The sequence below is a fragment of the Ixodes scapularis genome, unplaced genomic scaffold (genome assembly GCF_016920785.2).
Source record: "Ixodes scapularis isolate PalLabHiFi unplaced genomic scaffold, ASM1692078v2 PGA_scaffold2__306_contigs__length_199485367, whole genome shotgun sequence".
In the NCBI taxonomy this organism is placed as follows: Eukaryota; Metazoa; Arthropoda; class Arachnida; order Ixodida; family Ixodidae; genus Ixodes; species Ixodes scapularis.
The window spans coordinates 49001964-49025735 of record NW_024609857.1 but is presented as its reverse complement, the minus strand read 5'-3'; the positions used below and the strand labels follow the sequence as shown (position 1 = coordinate 49025735).

The 23772-nt window shown below is 50.4% G+C and overlaps 4 protein-coding genes across 7 annotated transcripts in view; 1 reads left to right on the top strand and 3 right to left on the bottom strand.

The window, feature by feature from the left end:
* LOC121836476 (serine protease 33-like) overlaps nucleotides 1-2792 on the bottom strand; it is a gene marked incomplete at its 5' end in the record, with an annotated part of 4587 nt that extends 1795 nt beyond the window's left edge. Inside the window, one exon of the mRNA XM_042291383.1 lies at nucleotides 2631-2792. Within this exon, the coding sequence (XP_042147317.1) occupies nucleotides 2631-2792 (162 nt within the window). The remainder of the gene's footprint in view (nucleotides 1-2630) is intronic.
* Nucleotides 2793-8207: 5415 nt separating this feature from the next.
* On the bottom strand, nucleotides 8208-9308 carry LOC8042699 (serine protease 33-like). Its single transcript, XM_002415708.3, has one exon. It carries the CDS (start codon nucleotides 9306-9308, stop codon nucleotides 8208-8210), a length of 1101 nt encoding a protein of 366 aa, XP_002415753.3.
* Nucleotides 9309-9497: 189 nt separating this feature from the next.
* Nucleotides 9498-14312, bottom strand: LOC8042696 (polyglutamine-binding protein 1). The gene is made up of 7 exons (XM_002415707.5): nucleotides 14015-14312; nucleotides 13207-13468; nucleotides 10934-11034; nucleotides 10825-10868; nucleotides 10635-10749; nucleotides 9785-9851; nucleotides 9498-9707 (listed from the first exon to the last, which is right to left on the bottom strand). The coding sequence occupies exons 1-7, from the start codon at nucleotides 14091-14093 to the stop codon at nucleotides 9539-9541; spliced, it is 837 nt and encodes a 278-aa protein (XP_002415752.2). The 5' UTR covers nucleotides 14094-14312; the 3' UTR covers nucleotides 9498-9538.
* Nucleotides 14313-14392: 80 nt separating this feature from the next.
* LOC8042698 (inositol 1,4,5-trisphosphate receptor type 1) overlaps nucleotides 14393-23772 on the top strand; it is a 76810-nt gene continuing 67430 nt past the window's right edge. For 3 of the 4 annotated variants that reach the window (XM_040223056.3, XM_040223055.3, XM_040223057.3), the window contains exons 1-16: nucleotides 14409-14962; nucleotides 15149-15219; nucleotides 15291-15406; nucleotides 15762-16007; nucleotides 16068-16166; nucleotides 16225-16308; nucleotides 17027-18291; nucleotides 18359-18526; nucleotides 18588-18683; nucleotides 19680-19835; nucleotides 20223-20373; nucleotides 20461-20581; nucleotides 20775-20941; nucleotides 21015-21129; nucleotides 23065-23116; nucleotides 23194-23467. In XM_040223056.3, coding sequence (XP_040078990.1) covers nucleotides 14865-14962; nucleotides 15149-15219; nucleotides 15291-15406; nucleotides 15762-16007; nucleotides 16068-16166; nucleotides 16225-16308; nucleotides 17027-18291; nucleotides 18359-18526; nucleotides 18588-18683; nucleotides 19680-19835; nucleotides 20223-20373; nucleotides 20461-20581; nucleotides 20775-20941; nucleotides 21015-21129; nucleotides 23065-23116; nucleotides 23194-23467 — 3279 coding nt within the window. In that variant the 5' untranslated portion in view covers nucleotides 14409-14864. Of the gene's footprint in view, nucleotides 14963-15148; nucleotides 15220-15290; nucleotides 15407-15761; nucleotides 16008-16067; nucleotides 16167-16224; nucleotides 16309-17026; nucleotides 18292-18358; nucleotides 18527-18587; nucleotides 18684-19679; nucleotides 19836-20222; nucleotides 20374-20460; nucleotides 20582-20774; nucleotides 20942-21014; nucleotides 21130-23064; nucleotides 23117-23193; nucleotides 23468-23772 lie in introns of all 4 variants that reach the window. The other variant, XM_040498684.1, reaches the window with a different exon arrangement.

Below are 23772 nucleotides of genomic sequence, written 5' to 3'. Positions count from 1 at the left end.
CAATGAATATTAGAAATTCGACAAAGAAGCGTAGGTAGATTGGCACTGGGAGCACATGGAAATATACCAAACGAGGGAGTACATGGGGATACATGGGCTGGTCGTCTTTGAGAGCAGGGAGGCAATCAATAAGTTGGAATTTGAGCAAAGGTTGACCGAAATGGATGATACGCGGTGCGCACGGAAGGTATTCAAGAAAAGTTTAAACACAAAAGGGACAAACAGAGCCCGAAAGCTTACATTTAGATTCCTACACTCCACCCTGGGGGATCGGTAACCGAGTGGTCTAGCGCACACCAGCTCGGAGCACGTGGAGCGAAAGCTCGCGCTGCAGAACCCAGGGATCCTGGGTTCGAGCCCCACCCCTGCCCGTTTCGATCTGGATGAGAATCGTACCGGCGTGCGGTCGTGTATCACTACTGCGTGATGCACGTTAAAGACCCCAGGCTAGCGGCTGTACCGCACTGGCTAAATTTCTCATCTACAGCTGGGAGACTTGTCGCCCCTGTGAGGCAGACCAAGTTCTAGGCTGTATAAACACACACAACCCAATTTTTTTTTACACTCCACCCTCCGTGTCACTAGTTGCGTGCAGTACAGGCGGAGGTGATGCCAGGCGAGGGAGAAAGGGCAAGCGCTAGGAAGGCTGGAAAGGAGAGAAACCTCCTCACCTCGGTAACGTTCCTAGTGCTCTCCCCTTCTCCCATCGCCCTCCATTGCCCTCCTCTCCCGTCCCGCATCCCTAGTGCTCGCCTTTTCTCCCTTCGCCTGGCGTTGCTTTCGCCTGCACTGCACACAGCTAGTGACACGGAGTATAGTGATGGGGCTGAGCAGACTACTTCAGTGGAAAAGGGAGTGAAAGAGACAGAAAGGAAAATGTGGGAGGGAAGAATGCAGGAAAAGTAAAACAGGACATAAGAAAGGGAAATGTGTTTGACAATTCACTAGTTATTTAGCGTTTGAGGCGAAAACAGGAGTTTTGAGGGCACCAACCTATAGGACTAAATTTCAAAAGGCAGACATATTATGTGCCGCCTGCCATACTGAGAGCGAGACACTAGAGCACTTAGTTTTAAAGTGCGCACGGGGCTTCGCCCTGCCCTCCCTGAAGGGGTAACGGATTTGGCCGGGGCCCTGGGTTCTACTGGCGACGATGGAAGGGCGGAAGAGAAAAGGGTTACGCTCACAAAGGCGATTAGAAGATTGGTGGAAATTACCTAGGGAAAACTGAACTATGCACAACTAACTAGCACAGCTAAGGACAGGCGGGACGGAGGAAAATTGGGACTCCCTTCCTCGTGGCTCTGGCCCAATGTCTCAACCTGTCTCCCAGTGGGTCCGGTGCTGAAATAACGCTGACAAGGAAAATTGGCGACTCCATCTCCGGGGGGAAGAAGCGGGGGGTGGGGGAATGTTTTTAGTTTATTTGCCCGAATCCGAAAGGTCATCCTTGTGATATCCAACACTGCCTGGCGATGGTTAGGGAAAGAAAATTGGTCTTAGAAGGGCGGGAGGAATCATATGTTTGTTAGGATATATAGGTGGCGCAAGCTACCGCCCGTTACAAAGGGCATAGTCATTAACGTCCATCCATGAATATATGGCGACACGCCATTTTTTTCGGAAATGCGAGGTAAGAGTGTTGCCTAAAAGAGAGAACTTCAGCACATCACGTCGCGTAAACCAGTTATTTATTTATTTATTACTGCGCTAGCATTCTTTAGCGACTTCACTCAGTTTTCGCGGTCGTTTTCTAGATCTAGGACTTCGTTTTCAACGTCGCCACTGAAAAAAAAAAAAGTTTTGTTTGAAACAGTCTAATTGGGACACATGTCTCGTTAAATAAATTTCATGAGAAAAAATATAGAGAGCAATATTGACGGCGCGAGACGCGATTTAGTCGGCAGTCACCTCCTTTCCACTTGTTTTCTCTCGGCATTTCGGGGGCGTGGAGGAGAGGTGGGCTTGGCCATCACCAGGGCTGGGCAGTATCGCGATACAAATGTATCGCGATACTATTTCAGAGATACTTTTGAGTATATCTGTATCTCTGTATCGAAATACATTTCAAAAATGTATTTGTATCTCAGTAGTGGAATACGTGCACTTGCTGTGTATCGGTTGTAACGCGATACTCGGCCAGGCAAAGGTATCTCGCTGCATTCAGGGGGGGGGGGGGGGGGGGGGGGGGGGGGGGGGGGGAGCGTTTTGAAGACGTCACCAAAAGATCGATGATATGAAAAGGGCTCAAACAGAAAACCCTATTTTTAGGAAAATGTCAACCTCGCCTTCGCTTTGAAAATGATGAGGTATTACCTCATCATTTTCAAAATGAAAAATAATGAGGCGATACCCGCCACCTGTTCGCACCCCTTCTTCAAACTGCGATGGCCATCTAGTGAAGTGGCAAACACTTTCAACTTTGAGAACTTGCTCGTACGCGCCGCCGAGACTCACGGACCAGACCCAAAGAACCCAAGCGACGAGGTGTCTTCCTCAACGATGAATCACGAGTTCTACGACTCTAATGATGGCAACTCTTCGGTTTCGGCACGGTCTGAACAGACTCGCGTGAGAGGCGAGGTCTTCCACTATCTTAATGATTCGAGAAAAGATGTCTCCATGCTCCAGGAATTCCCAGCCATTAAGGCGGTATTTAGTCGTTTTAATACGAACTTATGCTCCTCTGCAGCGGTGGAGAGACTTTTCTCGTTCGCGAGTCTTGTACTAAAACCGAACCGTCGCTGTCTTGACGACGAACTGTTTGAGAAGCTCCTCCTACTCAAGTGCAATTATTTTCATTTTTCCCTGTTTGCGAGAACCTTTCATGAATAAAGAGAAATGTTTTTTTTTTCTTGAAAATTCAGGTTTGTTCGTTTCTTGCGCCACATTTGGAACTCGCGTTTTATGGGTCATTGCGTAGCTTATAGTGCATTTTTAAATAGTTTCGCGGAACATGACGTCATTCGAGGAATAAAAGTATTTCAGTATCTGTACTTCATTATCTGTATTCTCTGATACATTTTTCCTCTTTTTTCAGAGTATCTCCGAAATATCCCCATACAGCAAAAAGAAATATATCTCAGTATTTCTATTCCAGAATACTTCGTTAATATATCTCAGTATTCCTATCCCGAAATACTTTTCTAAGTATCTATGCCAAGCCCTGGCCATCATTTGAGGTGGAGAGTGTTTATGACCATCTTGTTGAGGTGGGAAGAGTGTAGGACCATTCCATGGCGTCATGGACTTTGCGTGCAAAATTTAAAATAAATCTTACGCCTTCAATATTTCTCTAAAAAAAAAAAATCGCATAAAATTAGTTTGACACGCGTGTCCCAACCGCAGACTGTTTAAAAAGTTTCTTTTCAGTGGCCCTTTAAGGTCATTCTAGAGATCGCCCTCGATGTGATCCTAGACGTCACCTTCAAAATCGTTCTTGAGGTCCAAAGAGGTCCTTCTAGACGTCGTCGTTGACGTCATTTTCTAGGACGTCGTCCTAGCAAGCAGATAAACTCTCGCCGCGCATACTCGCAGCGGCAGTACGCAGACATTCACATTTGCGCCCAAGGTACGAAGCAATCGCTCACGAATGCGGCGCATGATCAGATAAACACAAACAAGGCTGGCTCTAGGGTTGTGCGGTCGCACAGGGCACCATCAAGAGTGGGGTCGCCGAGAAGGGGGAGTGGGCAGCCACGGCCGGAATTCGCCAAGGACTCTTGATGGTGTAGGCCCGCGGCCCTGCGCACACATTCATAGTTGCAAGCTACGAAGCAACTATCGGTTTGAGTTGAGCTAGTTGGTACATGGTCAATGATGATAGTAAAACAGCTTCAACGGTAAACGATTACACAGAGACAGAACAGGACACGCACACGAAGCTGCAATGCTAAGGGGGAAACAGCTTGAACATTAGACGATTACACAGAAACAGATTAAACGATTACACAGAGATAGCGTCGTCGTATCCAGTGTGCTGTGTCATTAGTCTCATGACAAATGCTATCGCAATTCATAGACAACCAACAGTATAGTGGTTTATGCAGCCAATTTTTCAATGCCCCAGGGGGATTACAGAGGTGTGTGGGTAAAATTATGGTTGTGGGGATATTTAGACAGCGTCTCGTTGGTCAGCCATTTCAAAGATGCGACGAGTCACTCGCTGTAAATGGGCAATTTAGCCAGTGCGGTACAACCAGTGGCTTCACGAAGGTCAGCGGCACCCGGGGCAGCAGCAGCCCCCCCCCCCCCCCCCCCCCCCCCTCCCCGCTCTCGGTGGTCCATACGATGGTCCTTATGAGCCCTTGACGCGTCGCGTGACGCCATATCCCCACTGACGTCGGTCACGTGAGCTCCTGATGTCACATGATGTCACACACAGCATGTGCCCAGCCATAGCCTCCTCTATACTCACAAAGCCTGGCAGTTCGATGACGGAGCCATAGTGCCCGGTCGCAGATTTAGAGCGCGAGGATCTGGTAGCACAGAGCATTTCTCGGGGAACCTGGTCGTCAGCGCACAGTTTTTGCAGCGGTGAGGACCCGAAACATGGTTTTCAAACCCGACGTGAAAAGAAGCGGTAGCCCGAGGAACGCGAGAAGCACGAGCGGACATTCCATCGCTCGGGACAAGTGTGTTTCGGCGTCTCGCCGCAGCAGGGCGCCCGTTACATGCCTCTTGAACCCCTTGTCTGCCGGTCTACCTTTTCACTTTCGGCGGCCGCGTCTCGTGGCGATCTTCCAGGCTTTGTCTGGATAGAGGAGGCTATGGCCCAGCTCATTTACAATACATTTTTATAGTTCATCAAATGTAATCAAGACATGCTTATCTTTTTATAAGTTTTTTGACGATTCTAACGTCCCCTCTAAGCGTTAGGGAACGTATAATAAATAAAAAAAAAATTAAAATTTTTTTTTTTAAAGTGAGTTTGTCTATATAAACGAAACAAAGCGTAATAATGTCTACGTGAAAGCAATATGCAGCAATCGTCTAAACTCGCGGAAAACTTTTGTGGCATATCGGAATAAGTGAAGAATGAGCTTTGGTCGGCGCTCAATGTGCGCGAGCGCCTACGTGGCCACACAAAGTTGTCCCCGAGTATATAGTATACTGCTCGAAATACTGAATATGCTTCTCTAAGCATGTCTCACGAACGAGGGCCCGTCGTCACATTTGGATTGCTCGCTACGGTCGGCCGCGTTGCCTGCACTATACGGCTCCCGGCTGAATGTATAAAATATATCTGCCCGGACGTCCCTGACCGCCGATCCGCCTTGTAATGTCTCGCCGCTGGAGTTCGCACATAACACCGACCCCGTTAAAGACTGCTCATCTGTGCGGAGTAAGCACCAGATGACTTCCACGTCTTGAGACTATAGGTCTTGCGTAAAAATATGTACATGCGAAGGGCAGAAAATGCAACGAATTGATTCGTTTAACGACAATCCAATTTGTTTTCTTTTTATTACGAATTTGCTTAAAGGTGGACCCTGGCTAGAAGGGAAGGTGTGGCGATCGCTGGTTTCTCCCAGCAGCCGAAAGCCGCAAGTCATCATCACCACGATAACCACATGGTACGTACAATTTCTAAGCTGGCAGTAGTGCCACAACGGCAAAGACTTAGTTACTTAGATATTTGGTTCTGAGCGGAACAGACCATGCAGGCAAAAATATATGAGAAATAAAAGGTGTAATAAAATGTTCAGTCGGCTCATTTTTGTTAGCATCTCCTAACTCTGAAGTGCATAGTGGCAGGAACTACAGAAGTATATATAAGAAAGAGAGGAAGGGGGAGGGGGGAGGCTAGTAAAACATGAAAATGGATGATGATATAGAATTAAATGCAAAAGTGGATATCCTGCGTCCTTCAACAAGTATCCCGGTTCGTACAGGAAAAAAAAAAAAAAAGGGGGGGGAGGGTGTCGCAAAATGTCACTTATATCCAACACATCATCCTACCAAAGACTTGTTCTCCTTTGATCAGTGTAATGGCATGTTTTTACATGAAGCAAATCTCCCATTTCGTCGTTATAAATGCCAGCGTGATACGACTTGCACATGTGTACTACAAATTTGAAGGTGTCATGTGAATTCTTGGAATGGTCGCCTTCGACACGCGTCAGGCACCTCAGAACAAAACAAACATGGTGGACGAAAATACGTCGGTGAAACGTCCCACTGTTCTCCCCGGGGCGCACACTTTTCCAGAGTGTGGACAGTGGAGTGTCCACTCCAAGTACTATTCGTTGATGTCTATACACTAGCCTCACGAACCTGTTTCTCGAACCTATCAACCCTCCCGCTTCTCCACCCCAACCTTTCAAAAAAAAAAAAGAAAGAAAATTTTTTGGATTTTTTGCAAAGATTGATTTTCCTGCACATACTTTTCGCCTCGCTCAGTGGGCTCGAATCGCGGGGCGGCTACCGCCCGCGCGATCGCCGTACCACTCATAGCCCCCTTCGCTGCGTTGGGTGTCGGATAAAAACGGTCCCGGACGGAATCGCCTCGATCAAAATGATCCCAAGGTGGATGTTTCCATATATGCATCACTTACAAAACCCCAGCACAGCGTGCGATCTCCACAACCCAGTTTGCGCATGCTCGACGCTTCAGAAGGCGAGCAAAGTACACACACGAACGCCGAACATGGAATGGCCTACAAGACCCCTTTCCAAAGTGCGCCCTCTATTGGAAGCTGTGAAATCCCTGTACAATGGCGGACACGAGTGCGGGCTTCTTGCTCTCGGTTTCGCCCCTGCTACACGAGCCCCCGAGCAGCAGGAGCACAAGTCGAAGCTACCCGCCCGCTCTCCTTGCATGTTCGGCGGTGGCAGTTGTTTCACCTCTAACGACCATTCAACATACCCTTCGATGGGATAGAACTTATTCATGACCTATTTTTAGCTCTCGCTGAAGCCTCGTTACGGATCTCGAGCGGCTTCATATACTTCAGGGAATGGTTAGTGGGTATTGACACAACGCTATAGCTGCCTTTGTGTCCACTCACTGCAAAGGCAGCTTTACAGGGGTCCCATTAATGGTTTCAGTCAGAGCTCGATGTTCTGACGTCCCCGCGTGCTCTCATCTCCTCTCCTTTAGTTTCTACCCGTATTACAATATCCATAAATCCTTTACACACACACACACGCGCGCACACGCACGCACGCACACACACACACACACAAAACGACATTGAACGTAGTGTTTTACACGTCACGGATATATCGTTAAGCTGGTTTGAGTATGGGATTGCTTGGTGCTAAAGAAAACGAAGGTGCAGGATGCTCATTAGAAGATCGCGCTACTGTGACGTATCAAGTCAGTTTCCCTTGAACGCATTCATAGAGTAAAATACAACTGGCAAACTACCATGTTTATTTTGCAAAAAAAAAAATGAAAAAAAAGACGCTGCTTAAAAATATATTTATGTGTATATATATATTTTACTTCTAAACGTTATTAAACTGTTACGTCAAGCCGTTTTCCTTTTAACTTTTATCACGTGTTCATCGGCTTTTGGAGTATTTTTGCACCCCTAAGGGCGTAAAAGTTTAACACCCGCAAGACACACTCTCGTTTGATTCTCGCGTCCTCGCAGTGGTTATCCATGGTGCGAATCGAAAAGCACTCTTAAGGGTGTAAAATATTTACTGTACACCCTTTCAAAGCGTTATCAATAAATGAGAAACACATAAATTTGAGAATGGTCCTCACAACTTATCCTGTTCGCAAAAAGATTACATTGTATATACGTCTAGTTTACATTCAGTAAGAGCAACAGACAATTACTGAGGGCGTGCAAACACAGCTGCAAAGTTCAGTATTCGCGCATGGGACCGTTTCGTTCGGATCCCGTCTGCTGCAAACTGGCATAAAGGAAAATTGCGTAACGTTGAACTAGGAGTTGGTGATCCCGAACAGCGCAATGCTGCGCTCATCTGTTGCGTGATTACACTAGCGCTTCATTATACGAACATCCTCGGCGATGCAGGACGCTGCCATATTAATCCGCACCACGTGGTCCTAGCACGTTCGCGCGCACTCATTTCGTTGTCAAGCGATACGACTTCACAATGAGCCTAGCGTGCAATGTATAACTATAGTTCAGAACGCTCGTCGCGCTTAGGAAGCGAGCGAAACGCGGGCGCGCAAATGCCGAAAAAGCGACTGGCCACAGTCCCCCCGGATGTTCTCGAACATCTCGTCAATCCGCCGCCCCGTCCGTTCGATTGCTCGCAGTTTGCTCGCCCAGACAGGGACAGACGGGGCATGCGGGCGGCACTTCCCTGGGGGCTTCCGATGGCCCGGCCCCGAGCACGTGGTCTCGTATCCAAGGCAGGTAGCTGTCCACCCGGGTGTAGACCCCAAAGGTGTGCGGTCTTGCGCAGGCCCGTCCCCAGCTGACCACTCCGATCAGCACGGGTCTCTGGTCCAGTAGCGCCACGAGCGGGCCCCCGCTGTCCCCCGAACAAGCGTCCGCGCGGTACGCCTCGCCAAACCCCGCGCAGAAGGCCTTCGGCCCGACGTCTGGCAACGCGGCCTCGCAGCGGTCGCGGGTGACCAGGGGCAGGAGGGCCTCCTGCAGGCGTCGTGCCGGACCCCCGCCGGGCCCCACCTTGCCCCAGCCGAAGAGCAGGCCCTGCGAGAAGCGTTCCAGGAAGCCCGGCCCCGGCGGCAGGCACACGACCGCGAGTCGCTCTGTCGACGGCGTGTCCAGCTCCAACAAAGCGATGTCGTGGGCGCGCGTGCCGCGCCGGTAGCTCGGGTGCGGCAGCGTTCGAACCACGGCGATTCTGGGTCCGGCGGCCGGGCGAAGGGGACCTAAGGCCACGCTGAACGAGGTCCCTTCCCCAGCTAGGCAGTGGGCGGCCGTCAGGGCCCAGCGCTGCCCAACGATGCTGCAGCCGCACACGAAGCGGCCGTCTTGAAGTAGCTGTGCCACCCACGGCGCGTGGCGCGCTCGGACGCCGTCGGCAACCCGCCGCTTCCGGCTGCGGTTTGCGCCGGCTTCGCCCGACCAGCAAGCGTCTTCGGGGGGTCCGCCTTGCACGAGCAGGGCTTTCTCTAGGCGGACTCCTCGGGGTCCCTCGCGCACGCACACGTAGGTGCCCGGCTCCCAGAAGCGGTCCGTCGCCGCTGCCAGGCGTTGTCCGTCGCGGAGCCAGTAGGTCCGCTCGACCTGCTCGCGGCCTGCTTCGCAGCCGCTGGCCCGGGCGCCCGGGACGGCCCGGTCCCAGGGCAGTTCCACCGAAAAGGCCAGCACGGACGCCGAAAGAAGGAGCAGCTGCAGCAGCTCGGGAGCCATGGCCGCGCCGACCGAGGGGAGACCACGTCGGACGCCCACGCGAGGCTCCGCTGGGCGCGCCTGGCGGTCGCGCCGCCAAACCGGGCGGCGCGTTAAACGCGACGCCAGTAAACCTTCAAAACGCGCTTGTGGTTGCATTGGCTATTCTCTCCAAGGCACAGCATATGCAACAAAAGGGTCTACAGATTATTCCGCAGTTAGTCACATTTATTATCCGCACAGTGTTACACTCAGTCTTCGTCTTCGTCGTCCGACGGCGGACGACGCCCCGACGCATTGAGTCGCAGCACCGCCCCGGGACTCGGGTACGGCCGCATCTGGTACAACGGCCCGCTGGCCGTGGTGTCTGCTCCCGTCTTGGCTTCGTTGCTCTTCTCCAGCCCCGTGGACCACTTGCCCCTGGAACATCACTTGCCTTAGATTTTTCACAAGTGCAGTAGAAATTCCTGATGGTGCAGCCTTAGCGGGCGACCTACCGTGGTATGTCTGAATAAGCTGCAGGGTCCATGGGGTCCAGGTCGTTCTTGGACTGCAGCTTTTCCCCTAAAATGGAATGATGCAAGCATAGCATTTTCATTGAGCATTGTGCTCTGGGCTTGACTTGTCAAACTAAATTATTCCTTTTAGCAAATCGTGCTTCGTTTACGAGTTACTATGGCAGGATACCACTGCAAATTACGTTATGAGCAGCACCGCAAAGTAAGCGGTGCCATTCAAAATGGTTAGAAAGTTTTTAAACTTTTCATCCGATTATGCCTACAAACATTGGATTGAAATACAATTACAACATATGGAAAGATAAAATGGGAACTTCAGATTGTCTATATGTTCCTCTCCAGTGTTACATGGCTAAGAATATCAAAATCTCCATTTCAGATTGGAAATATTCATGGAAACCCATCCAGGTGGAAAGCTGGATAGGTAATCATGCACAGGTGTCATAGTGATAGGCTTCAAGGACAACACGCCGCCTATCAAACTGCACAATCAAAAGTTACAGTCTGATCTGTGGGAGCAGATGACCTTAGACTGCATGTTCTGACACTCCCTAGAGTAGTAGTGAAACTGCGGCTCAAAAAAACACACTCATAGCTCCCTGAGAAGCAGCTCACATTCCCGTGTAGCCAAAACACTGCTAACTTTGCTACGCCATTATGCCAAGGCAAGACAAAGCACCACAGTTTGATGTTATTCGGTGCTTGCAGGCTCAAAAGCAGAGTATTTATCTTCGACAACTGCAAATGCTAGAGTGTGCTACTCTGCACTCTATTTGTGAAGGAAGAATTAAGACCAGAAACTGTACTACTGGTTTCCAAAGAGCCTTACCACGCCGCTCCGAAATGCCACTGTGGAGCCGCCGGGAGGTAAACGATTCGCGGGGTGCCGAACGGCGTGGCGGCCTCTCCTCCTCCTCTTCATCCTTGTCATCGTCTTCGGAGCCCTGTTCAAACAAAACAAAACAAAGTGTGCTCTCTTGCCTTCTAAAGATGTCACCAGAAAAGGATGCCACACTCACCGCACTGTCGAGCTCTTGCCCGTCATCGGCATCATACACAAGTTCTGCAAAGGAAACAGCAGCAATCATTTCGATGGTCGGCGCGCAAACCACCGGGGCGGCATCTTACCACGCAATTTCTCAGCCGGCGCAGAGATCTTGGCTCTTGGGTGACGTGGCGGCATCCATGACACATCCTCGCTGCCCCGTCTCCAATAATAGTGGCGTCCGCTGTGATGACATGGAGATGTGTAAAAAGCGGAAGATCACACAAACCGAATAGAGGAACCTGTACACTTTTATCATGAGCCATTTACAACCTCCTACAGTTTATTTTGCAGTTACTTACAGAAAGTATTTTTTACATAGGATGCCAATGATGCACACATCATGTCAGGCACCATAGTCTAACGTATATTGAGATTAAAAGCTCTATTCCCATTTCTAAAATTGTAGTCACAAAGTTCCAGAACGAGTGCTTCTTTCCTAATCCCATAGCTGCACTGGGGCAAAGCAAGATATAAGATTGCAGTGTCCACTTGTAAGGCGTCACTTCTCCGCAGTGCACCAGTGCCCGGTGAGAAATGCATTCAACAGAGACAACTATCCCCCCACCCACCCCCTTTCAACAGACCTTGAACAATGAAAAAATGCTGCAAAACTTCCGAGTACTGTATGCTATGTGTAAGTGTTCGTGAAAGTTCAATTGAATAATTTGTTCTTAATATCTATAATCAAAATGTTAGAACCTACTGCAATGATGATCTGGCAGTAGAAAAATGAGTACTAGTTTTGGGTTTGGATTGGATTTGGGGCTAGCCTCTTTGTATCGGGGGATCTCAGCAGCGCTGGATCTAGCCTCTAGTAGTTACACTAGCAAATGTAATCGTGTTGTCTTGTCCTCCTCCAGCATGACTCCAGTCTCATCTTCGTTACCTCCACTGGCATGAACTTCTGGTACGATGTTGGCAGAATAACACCATGGCAAAAATGGCACGAAAATCCAATCAAATCACTTGATTATCAAGCTAAGTAAGGTATCTGAAAAAGGCAGGTGATAATAGCAAGCCCGTGGGCGTGTGATAATCTCTTCGTGCCTTATGAGCAGAAAGAAATTATAAATCCAGATGATGGCTCATCAAGCTATTGCAGCCTCCACCTTGTGCAACCTAGTAACTTAACAATGACATCTTCACGATACACTTGCATGATACCCTAGCGGTCGAACGGTGACTGCTTTTTAATTTGGGCTACCCCCCAAAAATGAACAAGAACAAACAAATGTTTTGTACAAAAAAACTGACTGTGCGCTTCACCTGCACTACTGACCACATTGGTCTGTGGTGAGCAGAGAGAAGGAGCATCTATATAGCTTATGAGAAGCTAAGAATGCAGTGATGCATGCCTCTCAAAGAGATAGGTATCGCTTTGCTGGCATATTGTTCTCACTTGTTTGCAAAACGCACATCTTTCAATGTGGTAGAATGCGCCTAGCCATAGAATTGTTCAAAATTTTGACTTTTCACGGCATGTTTTTGGCGTTTTACTATGATAATTATTACCACCCAGGCTTGCATTGCCAAAGTCGCAACATTATTTGCCTGCATTCACGGTAGTTTATGTGCAACAGTGCAGGAATCCAATATTAATATCAACATAAAAAAACAACAAGCGTTCAACGTACGCAGGTTCAACCACATGGGGCTTAGTGGGGCCACCAAGGCGCGGTGCCTGACGGCGTCTGCTTCTCTTTCTTTTTACGCTAGCCCCTGCCTCAAGTCAAGTCGAAAGATCGTGGTGATATCAGCTCGTCTTCGCGGTGCTTTCCATAAAGCCACTGTTACACCGCTTGTACGTCATACAAAGGACACAGTGCTTGCTGCACAGTTTTGTGTATGACAAATGTGACCGTCATACAAGGAAGGCCTCAGACAGTGTCGGCAGACCGTCTTTTGCGTGGTGTATTGGCAGTGCGACTGCAGCTTAATAAGGTGACCTGAAACTTCTGCAGTCAACACCATCAAAGTGCTGTGCCGCATACGACGTGCTGCAGTGTCACCACCACCACCAAGCTTTACTTTAGTTGTATCTCAATTATATCATTGAAGCGACTGTAACATAATTACCCTCTACAGTCGATGACAGGTTAGGAGTAAAGCAGAAGCTCCTCCCACCTCTTTCCCCTTTATCGGAGTGAACGCCGGAGAGGAGCTTGTCTCCTCTCCCGCATTCGCTCCACTAAAGTGGAAAGAGGTGGGAGGGGCTTCCACTTTGCTCCTAACCTGCCACCGACTACGGTAATTTTCGCAGCCCCGGTTTCATGCAATGTCCGTCTGTCCTGCTGGCGTGATGGAATGGGCGGTTGTCCCCTACGAAACGAATGGCACAAGTTGCCCCACTCACGTGCCGGGGTCGTAGATCTCTCCCCAGCCGTCGGGCAGTGGGTACTTGAGGAGCATGCGCAACCTCTTGCGTTCCGTCCGGGGGGACTCGCGCTGCTTTCCGTGGCCCCAGTGCTGGTGACAAAAGTGGCCACATTCATGGTAGATGTTCCACTTGTTGGGGCAGCCGGGCGAAGGGCCTGAACGACTGTCCGGAGCTGGCGCGGGCCGGCCCGGGTTGTCATCGTAGTCCTCGGCGATCACCTCTTCCTCGGGCTGGTCAGCTGGAAACAGAAGGAGAAGCGGTGTCTGTGGCAAGTCGAGTAGCCGCGAGTGCGAGCCAGGAAACATGACAGTGTACTAACGAGGGCACTGACTGTGTAATGGAGCGTGTGCAAAAAGTTACGCTTCCAAAAGAAAAAAAAAAGGTTCACTGCGCACGCGCAGTGCCCGTAAGTACTTGCTTACAAAATAAATAAATAAATAAAAAGACAGTTTCTATGGGCAAACATTACTTGTTATCATACAGTAAAAGGATAAACAAGGGTTATAAGTGGCGTTTACTCGCGGCTTTGTGTCAAGCAACAAGCATTTGGTCTGTTTAAAATTATGAATATAACAATAAAAAAGGGAACTTCACATTCTACCAATGCAAGTTGCTTGTTTAATATATGTCGGGATAATCGATGTGAAACAAGGCAATCGGCAGTGCGCCGGCAGTGCAGGGGTTTTCGGTCCGAGGTGGTTGCTGCCCTTTTCTTGCAGTGTGCGTCGGCGACCTGAACGGTATAAGGAGCCCTTATTGGCTTGATCGTTTTTTGCGGTCTCACCTGCAGATGGTTCTGGTTCTGCCTGCTTGACGATGCCTCGCTTCTTGAGTCTGGCCAATAGAGCCGGAGGTAACGGCATGGTAACTATCTTTGAGCCGCTTACAGAAACGATTACTCTCCACTCTACGCTTCCGTGGATGATTTTGAAGTCAGTAATGTCACAGAAATGTAACAGATCGTTTCGCTCATACCTTCCTGACGAAATATTATTCGAAAACGAGCGACGTACTAATCAAACGCAGCACAAACCGCGAAGTTCTCAACCGGAAATCACACGAGCGGTTGTTTATGCCAGTCTGGCCCGTTTCCCGTTTCGGTTCCAGGAAAGACTAGTGCTGGAAGTCAAATGAGACGTGATGAGACAAGTCAAGCCAAAACCTAGTCGGAAGCAGCCGAAAGGGGCCCAGCAGCCTCGACTCATCGAAAGCAATCAGCCGGGAAACGAAGGAGATAAATCATTCCGCGCTGCTAAGTAATCTAGCAGCCAGCTGCTAGAACCCGCGTTGGAATCGGAGCGTCCGCGTCGCCTCCAGTCTTCGGAATTCCGCGAACTACGCGGCCCATCGTGGCCCTTTAAACCATGGGCCTAGAGTCGGTGGTGCCAGCGGCGGCCGCTCCGCTGGTTCGTCTGCAGCTCGTAACCCGCTCTTCCTGAGCGGAACACCCCACCGGGTTCGTCGGCTCGTTGCGGGGAAACAGGGTTCATTACCGAGACCGTTGCACGCGCGCGCGGGCGCGGCGACGCTCGCGTGCAGTCGTCCTTGGTTGGTGCTACAGCGTTAGGCGCCCCCCCCCCTTCTCTTCGCGTTTGCCTCAGCGCTTCAGTGCGCTGCGGGTCGAGCTACACAGTATGTGCGACCTGATCGGAGCGTCAAGCTTGCTCCACATCGGGGACATAGTCTCTCTCTACGCCGAGGGAAGCGTCTCGGGCTTTTTGTGCACTCTGGGGTGAGTGTTGACTTTCCTGCGCATGGCCGCGCCCCCTTTTCTCTCGCGCAACTAATGGGCATCTCCGAGGTGCTCCCAAATGCTCGCGAAACGTCCCTTGGTGTTCAGGAGACGTCGAAGGCTTTACGTTTTCGTAACTTTGTAGGTGAGTGATCAACCCTCTCCTTCTACCCTTTTCTCTTTCAGCTTGGTAGATGACCGATGCGTGGTGCAACCAGAGGCCGGAGACTTGGCCAACCCGCCCAAGAAATTCAGAGGTATGGGCCTATAGGGACCCATTTTGTCGACTGCTCCTAGACTGGGGGAGGGTGGCACCTGTTCTTTGCAGACTGCCTCTTCAAGATGTGTCCCATGAACCGGTACTCGGCACAGAAGCAGTTCTGGAAGGCGGCCAGGCAGAGTGCGACCAGCGCCACCGACGCTGTGCTTCTCAAGAAACTTCACGTGAGTTCAGCCCTCGCCAACCCTCTGGAAGGAGGGATCAGTGGCTGAGTGTGCTAGTGCACCGCAGCTCAGCTCTGTAGAACCCAAGGACCCTGGGAGCTCAATCCCTGCCCCTGCCTGTTTTTATCTGTATGAGCATCGTACTGGCATGCGGTTGTGTATCACTACTATGTGATATATGTTAAAGACCCCAGCCTAGCAACGATATCACACTGGTCAAATTTCTCATCTACAGTAGAGACAGCAGATGCCCATTGGGGCTGGCTAACTTCCCGCTGTCTAAAGGAACACAATTATAATTACACTCCAGAGCAACAACGAACCATCATGATGACCCTGCCTCTCGCCATTGCAGCATGCGGCCGAGCTGGAGAAGAAGCAAAACGAGAACGAGAAGCGCAAGCTGGTCGGAGAGGTAGTACAGTACGGCGGTGTCGTCCAGCTGCTCCACGTCAAGAGCAACAAGTATCTGACTGTGAACAAGCGGCTGCCGGCCTTGCTCGAGAAGAACGCCATGCGCGTGTCTCTCGACGCTAACGGCAACGAGGGCTCCTGGTTCTACGTGGTGCCTTTCTACAAGCTGCGCTCTACGGGCGACAATGTATGCGTGCCCGACGGGAGATTGTTTTACCACAATGACCGAGCGGTTTCCTTTTTGCAGGTGGTGGTGGGAGACAAGGTGGTGCTGACGCCGGTCAACGCTGGTCAGCCCCTGCATGCAAGCAGCCAAGAGCTGCCGGACAATCCGGGCTGCAAGGAGGTAATGCGGAGCCGCCTCTGCGAGCGAGGCGCTTGCCGACCAGCCACCCTTCTCACAGGTCAACGCCGTCAGCTCCAACACCAACTGGAAGATCTCCCTCTTCATGGAATACAAGGAGAACGTCGACGATGTGCTCAAAGGGGTCTGTATATGCCAAACTGGGTCATAGTTTCGACACGGAGTGGTGGAAGACATACTGCGCCAGCTCAAATCGTTTGCAGATATTGCATTTGAATAAAAGTTAAATTGGCACCAAAGAAGGCAGGAATAAAGTGCAACCACTTCTGTTGTACATCTTTTTCTTGTTTTCTTTTTCTCCCGTCTTTTTTGGTGCTGGTTTAGATTTTGTTCAGAATCACGGTGAAATTCACACTAATTAGGATGTTGTAGAAGGCTTGATTTTCATTAAAAATGTGACACGCATGCCTTACGTCGAGAGCTTCTAGACAATTTTGTGATGGCCAAGTTTTCAGGCATGCGCTTCCTCGTACATCTCATGGCTGGTTGAGGAAATTTTGCTGGGATAGCGTAGTACCAGCTTCGGTGGGAGAATGAGGTCCCACAAAATGTTTGGCCAAAGGTGGGAAAGTGAATCTTAGGGAGTTGGTATGTTCCAGGTCTGCGAGGAAAGTCATGTGGAATTTATTACACAATGTCTGTACGGTTGATGTGGAGCACATGCCGGCACTCGTGTTTGCCACTCTCTAACCTAGAAGCCTAGAACTGCATGGCCAGCACATTAGATGCGGTTGCAGCAAAGCACCCACCTTTGGGCTTTGTCATGGTTATTTTCTAACGTTGCGCGAGTGCACACGTAACACTAGCCGGGGACCTGTATGGAGCGACTCCTTGCTTTGTAGGGCGACGTGGTTCGGCTGTTCCATGCGGAGCAGGAGAAGTTCCTCACGATGGATGAATACCGCAAGAAGCAGTACGTGTTCCTGCGGTCTACGGGGCGCACTACGGCCACGGCGGCCACCAGCTCCAAGGCGCTGTGGGAAGTGGAGGTGGTGCAACATGACCCGTGCCGGGGCGGGGCGGGCCACTGGAACAGCCTGTTCCGGCTCAAGCACCTGGCCACGGGACAGTACCTGGCTGCCGAGGTAGACGAGGACCCCAGCCCGGACCCCACGCGCGCCAAGCTGCGGGGTCCCCCCGGGAGCCCCGTCTACTGCCTGGTGGCAGTGCCCCAGAGCAGCGATATTGCCTCCATCTTCGAGCTGGACGCGACCACGCTGTCGCGCGCCGACGACCTGGTGCCCCAGTCGTCGTACGTGCGCCTGCGCCACCTGTGCACCAACACGTGGGTACACAGCACGGCGATCCCCATCGACCGGGACGAGGAGCGGCCCGTCATGTGGCGCCTGGGCTGCGCCGCCGCCAAGGAGGACCGGGAGGCCTTCGCAGTGGTGCCCGTGTCGGCATCGGAGGTGCGTGACTTGGACTTTGCCAACGACGCGTGCCGCGTGCTGCAGCTGCTGGCTGGCACACTGGAGGGCACCCGGGCGGGCTCCACGGAGCGGCGGCTCCTGCTCCAGCTGCTTCACGAGGTGGTCTACTTCACGGCCAACCGGGAGGGGGACCCCAACAAGCCGGACCCCCTGGAGCTCGTGGTGACGCGGCCGCACCGGGAGCGGCAGAAGCTCTTGCGCGAGCAGAACGTGCTGCGCCAGCTGTTCCAGATCCTGCAGGCCCCTTTCACGGACAATGGCCAGGGGCCCCTGCTGCGCATGGAGGACCTGGCAGACCCCCGCTACGCGCCCTACAAGCACATGTGCCGCCTGTGCTACCGCATCCTCCGCCTTTCTCAGCAGGACTACCGCAAGAACCAGGAGTACATCGCCAAGTGGTTCGGATTCATGCAGAAGCAGATAGGCTACGATGTCCTGGCGGAGGACACCATCACGGCCCTGCTGCACAGCAACCGGAAGCTGCTCGAGAAGCACATCACAGCCGCCGAGATCGAGACGTTTGTGAGCCTGGTGCGCAAGAACCGGGAGAGCCGCTTCCTCGACTACCTATCGGACCTGTGCATCTCCAACAAGATGGCCATCCCCGTCACCCAGGAGCTCATCTGCAAGGCGGTCCTGTCGCCCCACAACGCGGACATCCTCATAGAGACCAGGTGACCCCTTGCCCCGACTCCAGTGAGCCCCTTCTAGAGCATGTCCTTGTCCCGTGCTCTGACGCAGGCTGGTGCGGAGCCAAGTGGAACTGGAGATGGAGGGCGGCCCGCCTGCACTTGCCGAAGAAGAGCAGGTGCTCCTGCTCTGGGACGGCGGCCGCCAGGCACAGGGCATCGTCGAGCTGGCACAGGCCAGTGACTGCCAGGCCTCTCGTGCCACCCTTGATTACTACCGGTGAGGCTTTGTGCTTTGCCTGTGTTCCTGCTCTTTGCACGACTTCTCTTTCTTTTTCCAGGCACCAACTGGACCTCTTCTCTGGGATGTCCCTGGACAGGCAGTACTTGGCCATCAACAGCCTGTCGCCACACCTACACATTGAGCTGATTCACAAGTGAGTGATTCCACAGTAAAAAATCAGATCTATAGTGTAAGTGTTTCTAAACTATAATACATTAGTTTAGTCTCAACACGAGCGCTGCATGTTGTCACTGCCTCACACTTTACCGTAAACAGAGTGCTGAATCTAAATGCCATTATATCTTTGTTGGTAACCACACTATTGGTTAGTGATTGCAGTGCACCTTGATGTCTTGGAATAGTTATAATGCGGTAGCGTTAAGGAGCTTGTGGCCTGCCGGGCTCAGTGGTGTGCCAGAAAAGCCGGCGTGACGCGAATTACCCTATAGAGTCCAGGAGCTCGTGTCATGCCGGCCTTGGTGGTGTGCCAGAAAAGCTAGCGTGACACAAAAATCTTAATTGGTCGATAGGGTCATGACGTCACAGCCACATGACCTAGGCTCGTCTGTCGGAAAAGCGTATAGTTTCCATCCGTCGTGGAGGAGCGGAAAGTTTCTGTTTGTCGCCAAGTCCGCCCAGTGGCGCTGCGACCCTGCTGTCATCTTTCGTCTGTGGAGAATGCGTACCTAGCCGCGGGGCCGCTGATAGGCCGCCGGGAGAGAACACATGTGCGATGGATACGGTGCCGTCTACCAGTGCGGGGCACTCTTCTGAGTCGTCATCTTCTACGAGTGTGGTTGCCGAATCAACTTCTGCTCCTGTTTGGCGACGGGGTTGGGCACGTGAGGCTGAAGCCAAGAAGGTGGAGAGATGAAGGCTAGGCATGCAGAGGCGATGCTCCACAAGTGGGCTGAGGATTCGATGACGCTATCGCGTTCTTAGAGGCACAGCTTAAGCGTCCTCTGACTTTTTTCAAAAGTAATTGGCATATAATGGCTTTAGATAAGTTCGGAAATATAGGTGGGAGAGAAGTTGTTGGTTTTTCACTTTTGTCGAAAATGATTTAGCACATATTTCGTCTTGTAAGCCGTTACACCCAAAGACATTTGCCTTCTCAAGGACAGACGTCTGTATGACGGCGCTTTTTCAGGTGCATGGCGGACGAAAACCTGCCGTACGATTTGCGAGCCGCCTTCTGCCGGCTGATGCTACACATGCACGTGGACCGTGATCCCCAGGAGCTGATCACACCTGTCAAATACGCCCGCCTGTGGTCGGAAATTCCGGAGCACCTCTCAATCCATGAGTAAGTGACGGGAAAAATTCCTGGTCTCTTGCCATGTCCTGCAGAATGAACTGGGGCGGCAGCCGAAACACTACACACGGTTACACTGGTGGTTTTAAATTTAGTGGATTTACGTCTCGCCAAGTGCAGTGGACGGTGTTCACATGACAGTTTGACGTCGCATAGTGTCACAATATCACGTGACACTGACGTTACGTGGCACCATGAAGTCACAATTGCCGTTGGAATAAGCGGAGAAATTTTCCCGCTCAATTTGACGGGTCATTGCATACATAAAACGTGCAGGGGATCCGCCGTAGAATCTCGCAAATAACAGCTGTTGCTGTAAAAAGGGGGAGCATGCGATTGCCATTGTCCCTCAGAAGCAGCATACGTTGCAACACGCAGCTACGACGCCAACCGGCACCCGGATCTGAGCAAAGAGGCCGTGCAGCGCAAGTTCAAGCCCACTATAACCTTCGTTGAAGACTACCTGTGCAACGTCGTGGGTCACGTCTGGTCCTTTGCTGACCGAGAGCAGAACAAGCTCACCTACGAGGTCCGTGTGTCGGATGGGATTTTTTTTCTTTTTGTACGAGGCCTTCGGCAGTTCTCTGTCACAGGAACAACCCCCCCCCCACCGCAGGTGGTCAAGTTGGCACGAGAGCTGATCTACTTTGGCTTCTACAGCTTCAGCGATCTGCTGAGGCTCACCAAGACGCTCCTCAACATCCTGGACTGCGTTCCCGAGGCGGCCATTGCCAACGGTGGGTAGAAAGATTCCTCGAGCAATGCTCCTCAAAAACGTCTTTCGTGATCTTCAAAAAACATTTTTTTTTTCAAACAAGCTGAGCGGAAAAATGAAGGTAACAGATTTAGGAAAGGATGGTGCTCTGCGTGTTTCTTCTCTATCTCTGCTCAGTCCCTTAGGACCTGAGCACGAAATGTTTGTGCACACAGCTCAGGGCACTGTGCTCAAGTCTCTGGGCGACGTCGGCACGGTGGTGACGAACATGGTACTTGGATCAACGACGCTCACCAAGACGCCCGCGCCGGCACCTCGCAAGGGCCCCGCGGAGGACACTTTGGTCATGGACACAAAACTCAAGATCATCGAGATCCTGCAGGCAAGCAGCCGAAAGATTAGCTTGGCTAGACTGGTCCGGCTTGGATTCTGATTGCCTGTCGGATCTCGCACAGTTCATCCTCAATGTGCGGCTCGACTACCGCATCACGGGACTGCTGACCATCTTCAAGCGGGAGTTTGACGAGAGCCACGAGAAAGCGGATGAAACGCTCATCGTTGGCGACAAAGGTGTGCTTGCAGTCTGTTGATGGTGTCAGGGTCAATAAATAAACAGATAACCATGTTTTTTTTTGTGTTGAGGGCGCAACGATTGTTACCATCTGTTTTTTTAAAGACAGATACCGATACATTTTATACACTAGTCTGTTTGCGTTTACTTTTAATTTCAGTATGATGAAGGCATTGTGTAAGTTTTTCATAAACTATCAAAAGGCATTTTAAAAACAAGTTCCCAAATACTTCAAGGTGGCAGCTGATGTTTCATCGCTGTTCAGAGCCAGCATACTTAGCTGAAGAACCTAGCCCTGATGAAGCACTTTATATCTGAAATTTCGGCTGCTTCTTGGAATCTTCTAGAAAGTTCCTTTTTAAGCTCTTCCTTCTATTAGCTTCAATTACCTTCATATAAAAAATTGTACGACCCAAACTATTGTGATCGGAAAGTTATGCTGAGTGCTTCAGAGCTTGTTCAGATTTTGGTTTTCCCAACGCCTTCTTTGGTGTGGAAAAGCCGCCTAATGCAAACTTTCTTTTAATCACACCGGAGAATTTATTATGGTTGCGTGCATCTGAGAGGCTGCACTTGAACTTAAGGGGGGACACTGGCTAGAGGTTGAACTTCTGAACTACTCATGTGATCGGAATAAAATTTGCAGGGGAGATTTAACTTCAGATGTAGGCGTACTGTGCAAACTTTCAGCTCTCTAGGACAACTTTACATACCTGCATAAGAAGATGTGTCACTCTTCGTTAAGAAATCTATGATATGCAAATGAACCTATTAAGCACCATTTTAACTGCTTGAATATAAAGTGGGGGATGTGGGACTTCAGGCTATCTAGTTTTGATAACTCAAATGTAAATATTTCAGGAAGAGTGATTACCTCAAAATTTGAGATGCATATCTGTCCTATGTCAATTTTTCAAAACATACTTTTTTCTCAATGAGGATTTTAATGTAAAACAAAATAAAGTAGATAGCCCGATTCCCCAGTAAATTTCAGTTCAGAAACATCTTGATTGTGGTTTTAGAATAATTTTACCTTCGAACAAAAGATTCCTTCATATGAAATTTGCAGCAAAAAGTGGAACTGAGAAAAATGCATTCAAACATTGAACTCCTTTACCTTGTTACTGGCTTACAATGTGTTGAAAATATTATATATCAACCTAACTATTTGGCACATGGTTATGAAATTTAATATAAGGGTGTATAATTAGTCTCTAAAACTGAAAACCTCAAGATTGAAAAATTAATTTTTTCAAAAAATTTTGAAACTCAGGCCCATGTCCCCCCTTAATAAGCAAAATTTTTAGGGCAGTAACTCTTACTGTCATTTTCAGTCTATAGACATATCTCTGATAAATGAGTAGTTAGCAGAGAGTGCCAGTGGGATTCTAGCATTTTTTCTCAGGTCCTCCTATTTGCTGGTAAACAGAAGGAAGATGGGACCCCGGGGTTGTGTATGCCTGCGTGGGTGTGCCTAAACTCGATGCGGAGCGCAAGTTCGTCTGTTTCTTGCAGAGGGGTTGCGAGGATGTCAGAACATCAAGCTCTTATTGGCCGATTGAAAAAAATAGTGGGTAAACCTCAAGGCATCTAGCATTGAGGTTTACCCACTATCCTTTCAATCAAAGCCAATTAGAGTTCTGCGTCATTCTGACGTCACCGCAGCGCCTGCGCAAGAAGCAGACGACTTGCTCTCTGCATTGAAGAAGTTTTCAGATTCCATAAGCCTTACTGCCACCTTCAGTCTAGACTACATACTATATGACCCTAACCGACGAAATAGTTAGTAGAGCATGCTGGTGTGATGAGTATTCTAGTGTTTTCCTCAGTTCTTGTGCTATTTGATGGTCAACAGAGACAAACTGGAACCTAAGGGCCCATGAATGCCACCACAAAAATTCAAAGACATCTTTCTCGTTGTCCCCTTTGTACAGGCATCGACATGGAGCGCATTGGCCGAGAGGCGGAGGCCATCTTTGGTGGCACGTAAGTTCTTTAATGCGCTGGAGCGCTACGGAGGGCAGGTGGCCTAACCCGTCCGTCGACCTTCCTTCTTTCCTCAGCGAGGACTTGGGTGACGTGGACCTAGACGGCGAGGGCGGCCGAACGTTCCTCCGTGTGCTCCTGCACTTGACGATGCATGACTACCCTCCCCTGGTGTCCGGAGCCCTGCATTTGCTTTTCAAGCACTTCACGCAGAGGCAAGAGGTGCTGCAGGCATTCAGGCAGGTGCAGCTCCTCGTGTCTGCCAGCGATGTCGAAAACTACAAGCAGATCAAGGCTGACCTGGACAAGCTGCGCAACCTGGTTGAAAAGTCTGAGCTCTGGGTCTTCAAGGTATGCCGTCGGGAACCGAGCGCATCTCCGAGTTCGGCTAGGGTCAAGACAGAAGAGATTGTTTTCTCTCAAAGCCATATCACTAGTAGTGTGTTGCACTATCGCGACTTGTTTTCTTGTGGCCTTCCTCCCAGTCATTGCCTTTCTAAGTAAGAGTTGAGTTGCACCTAGGTAAGTCTTTATTAATTTATGGGATAAAAAAAAGTTGTATTTTTCGCCCACCATGTACGAAGAAACGAAAGCGATAGCTATAGCATAGTCGCGCAGTGCGGGTGGAATGGGGATGTCGTGTACCCAAGGACGGA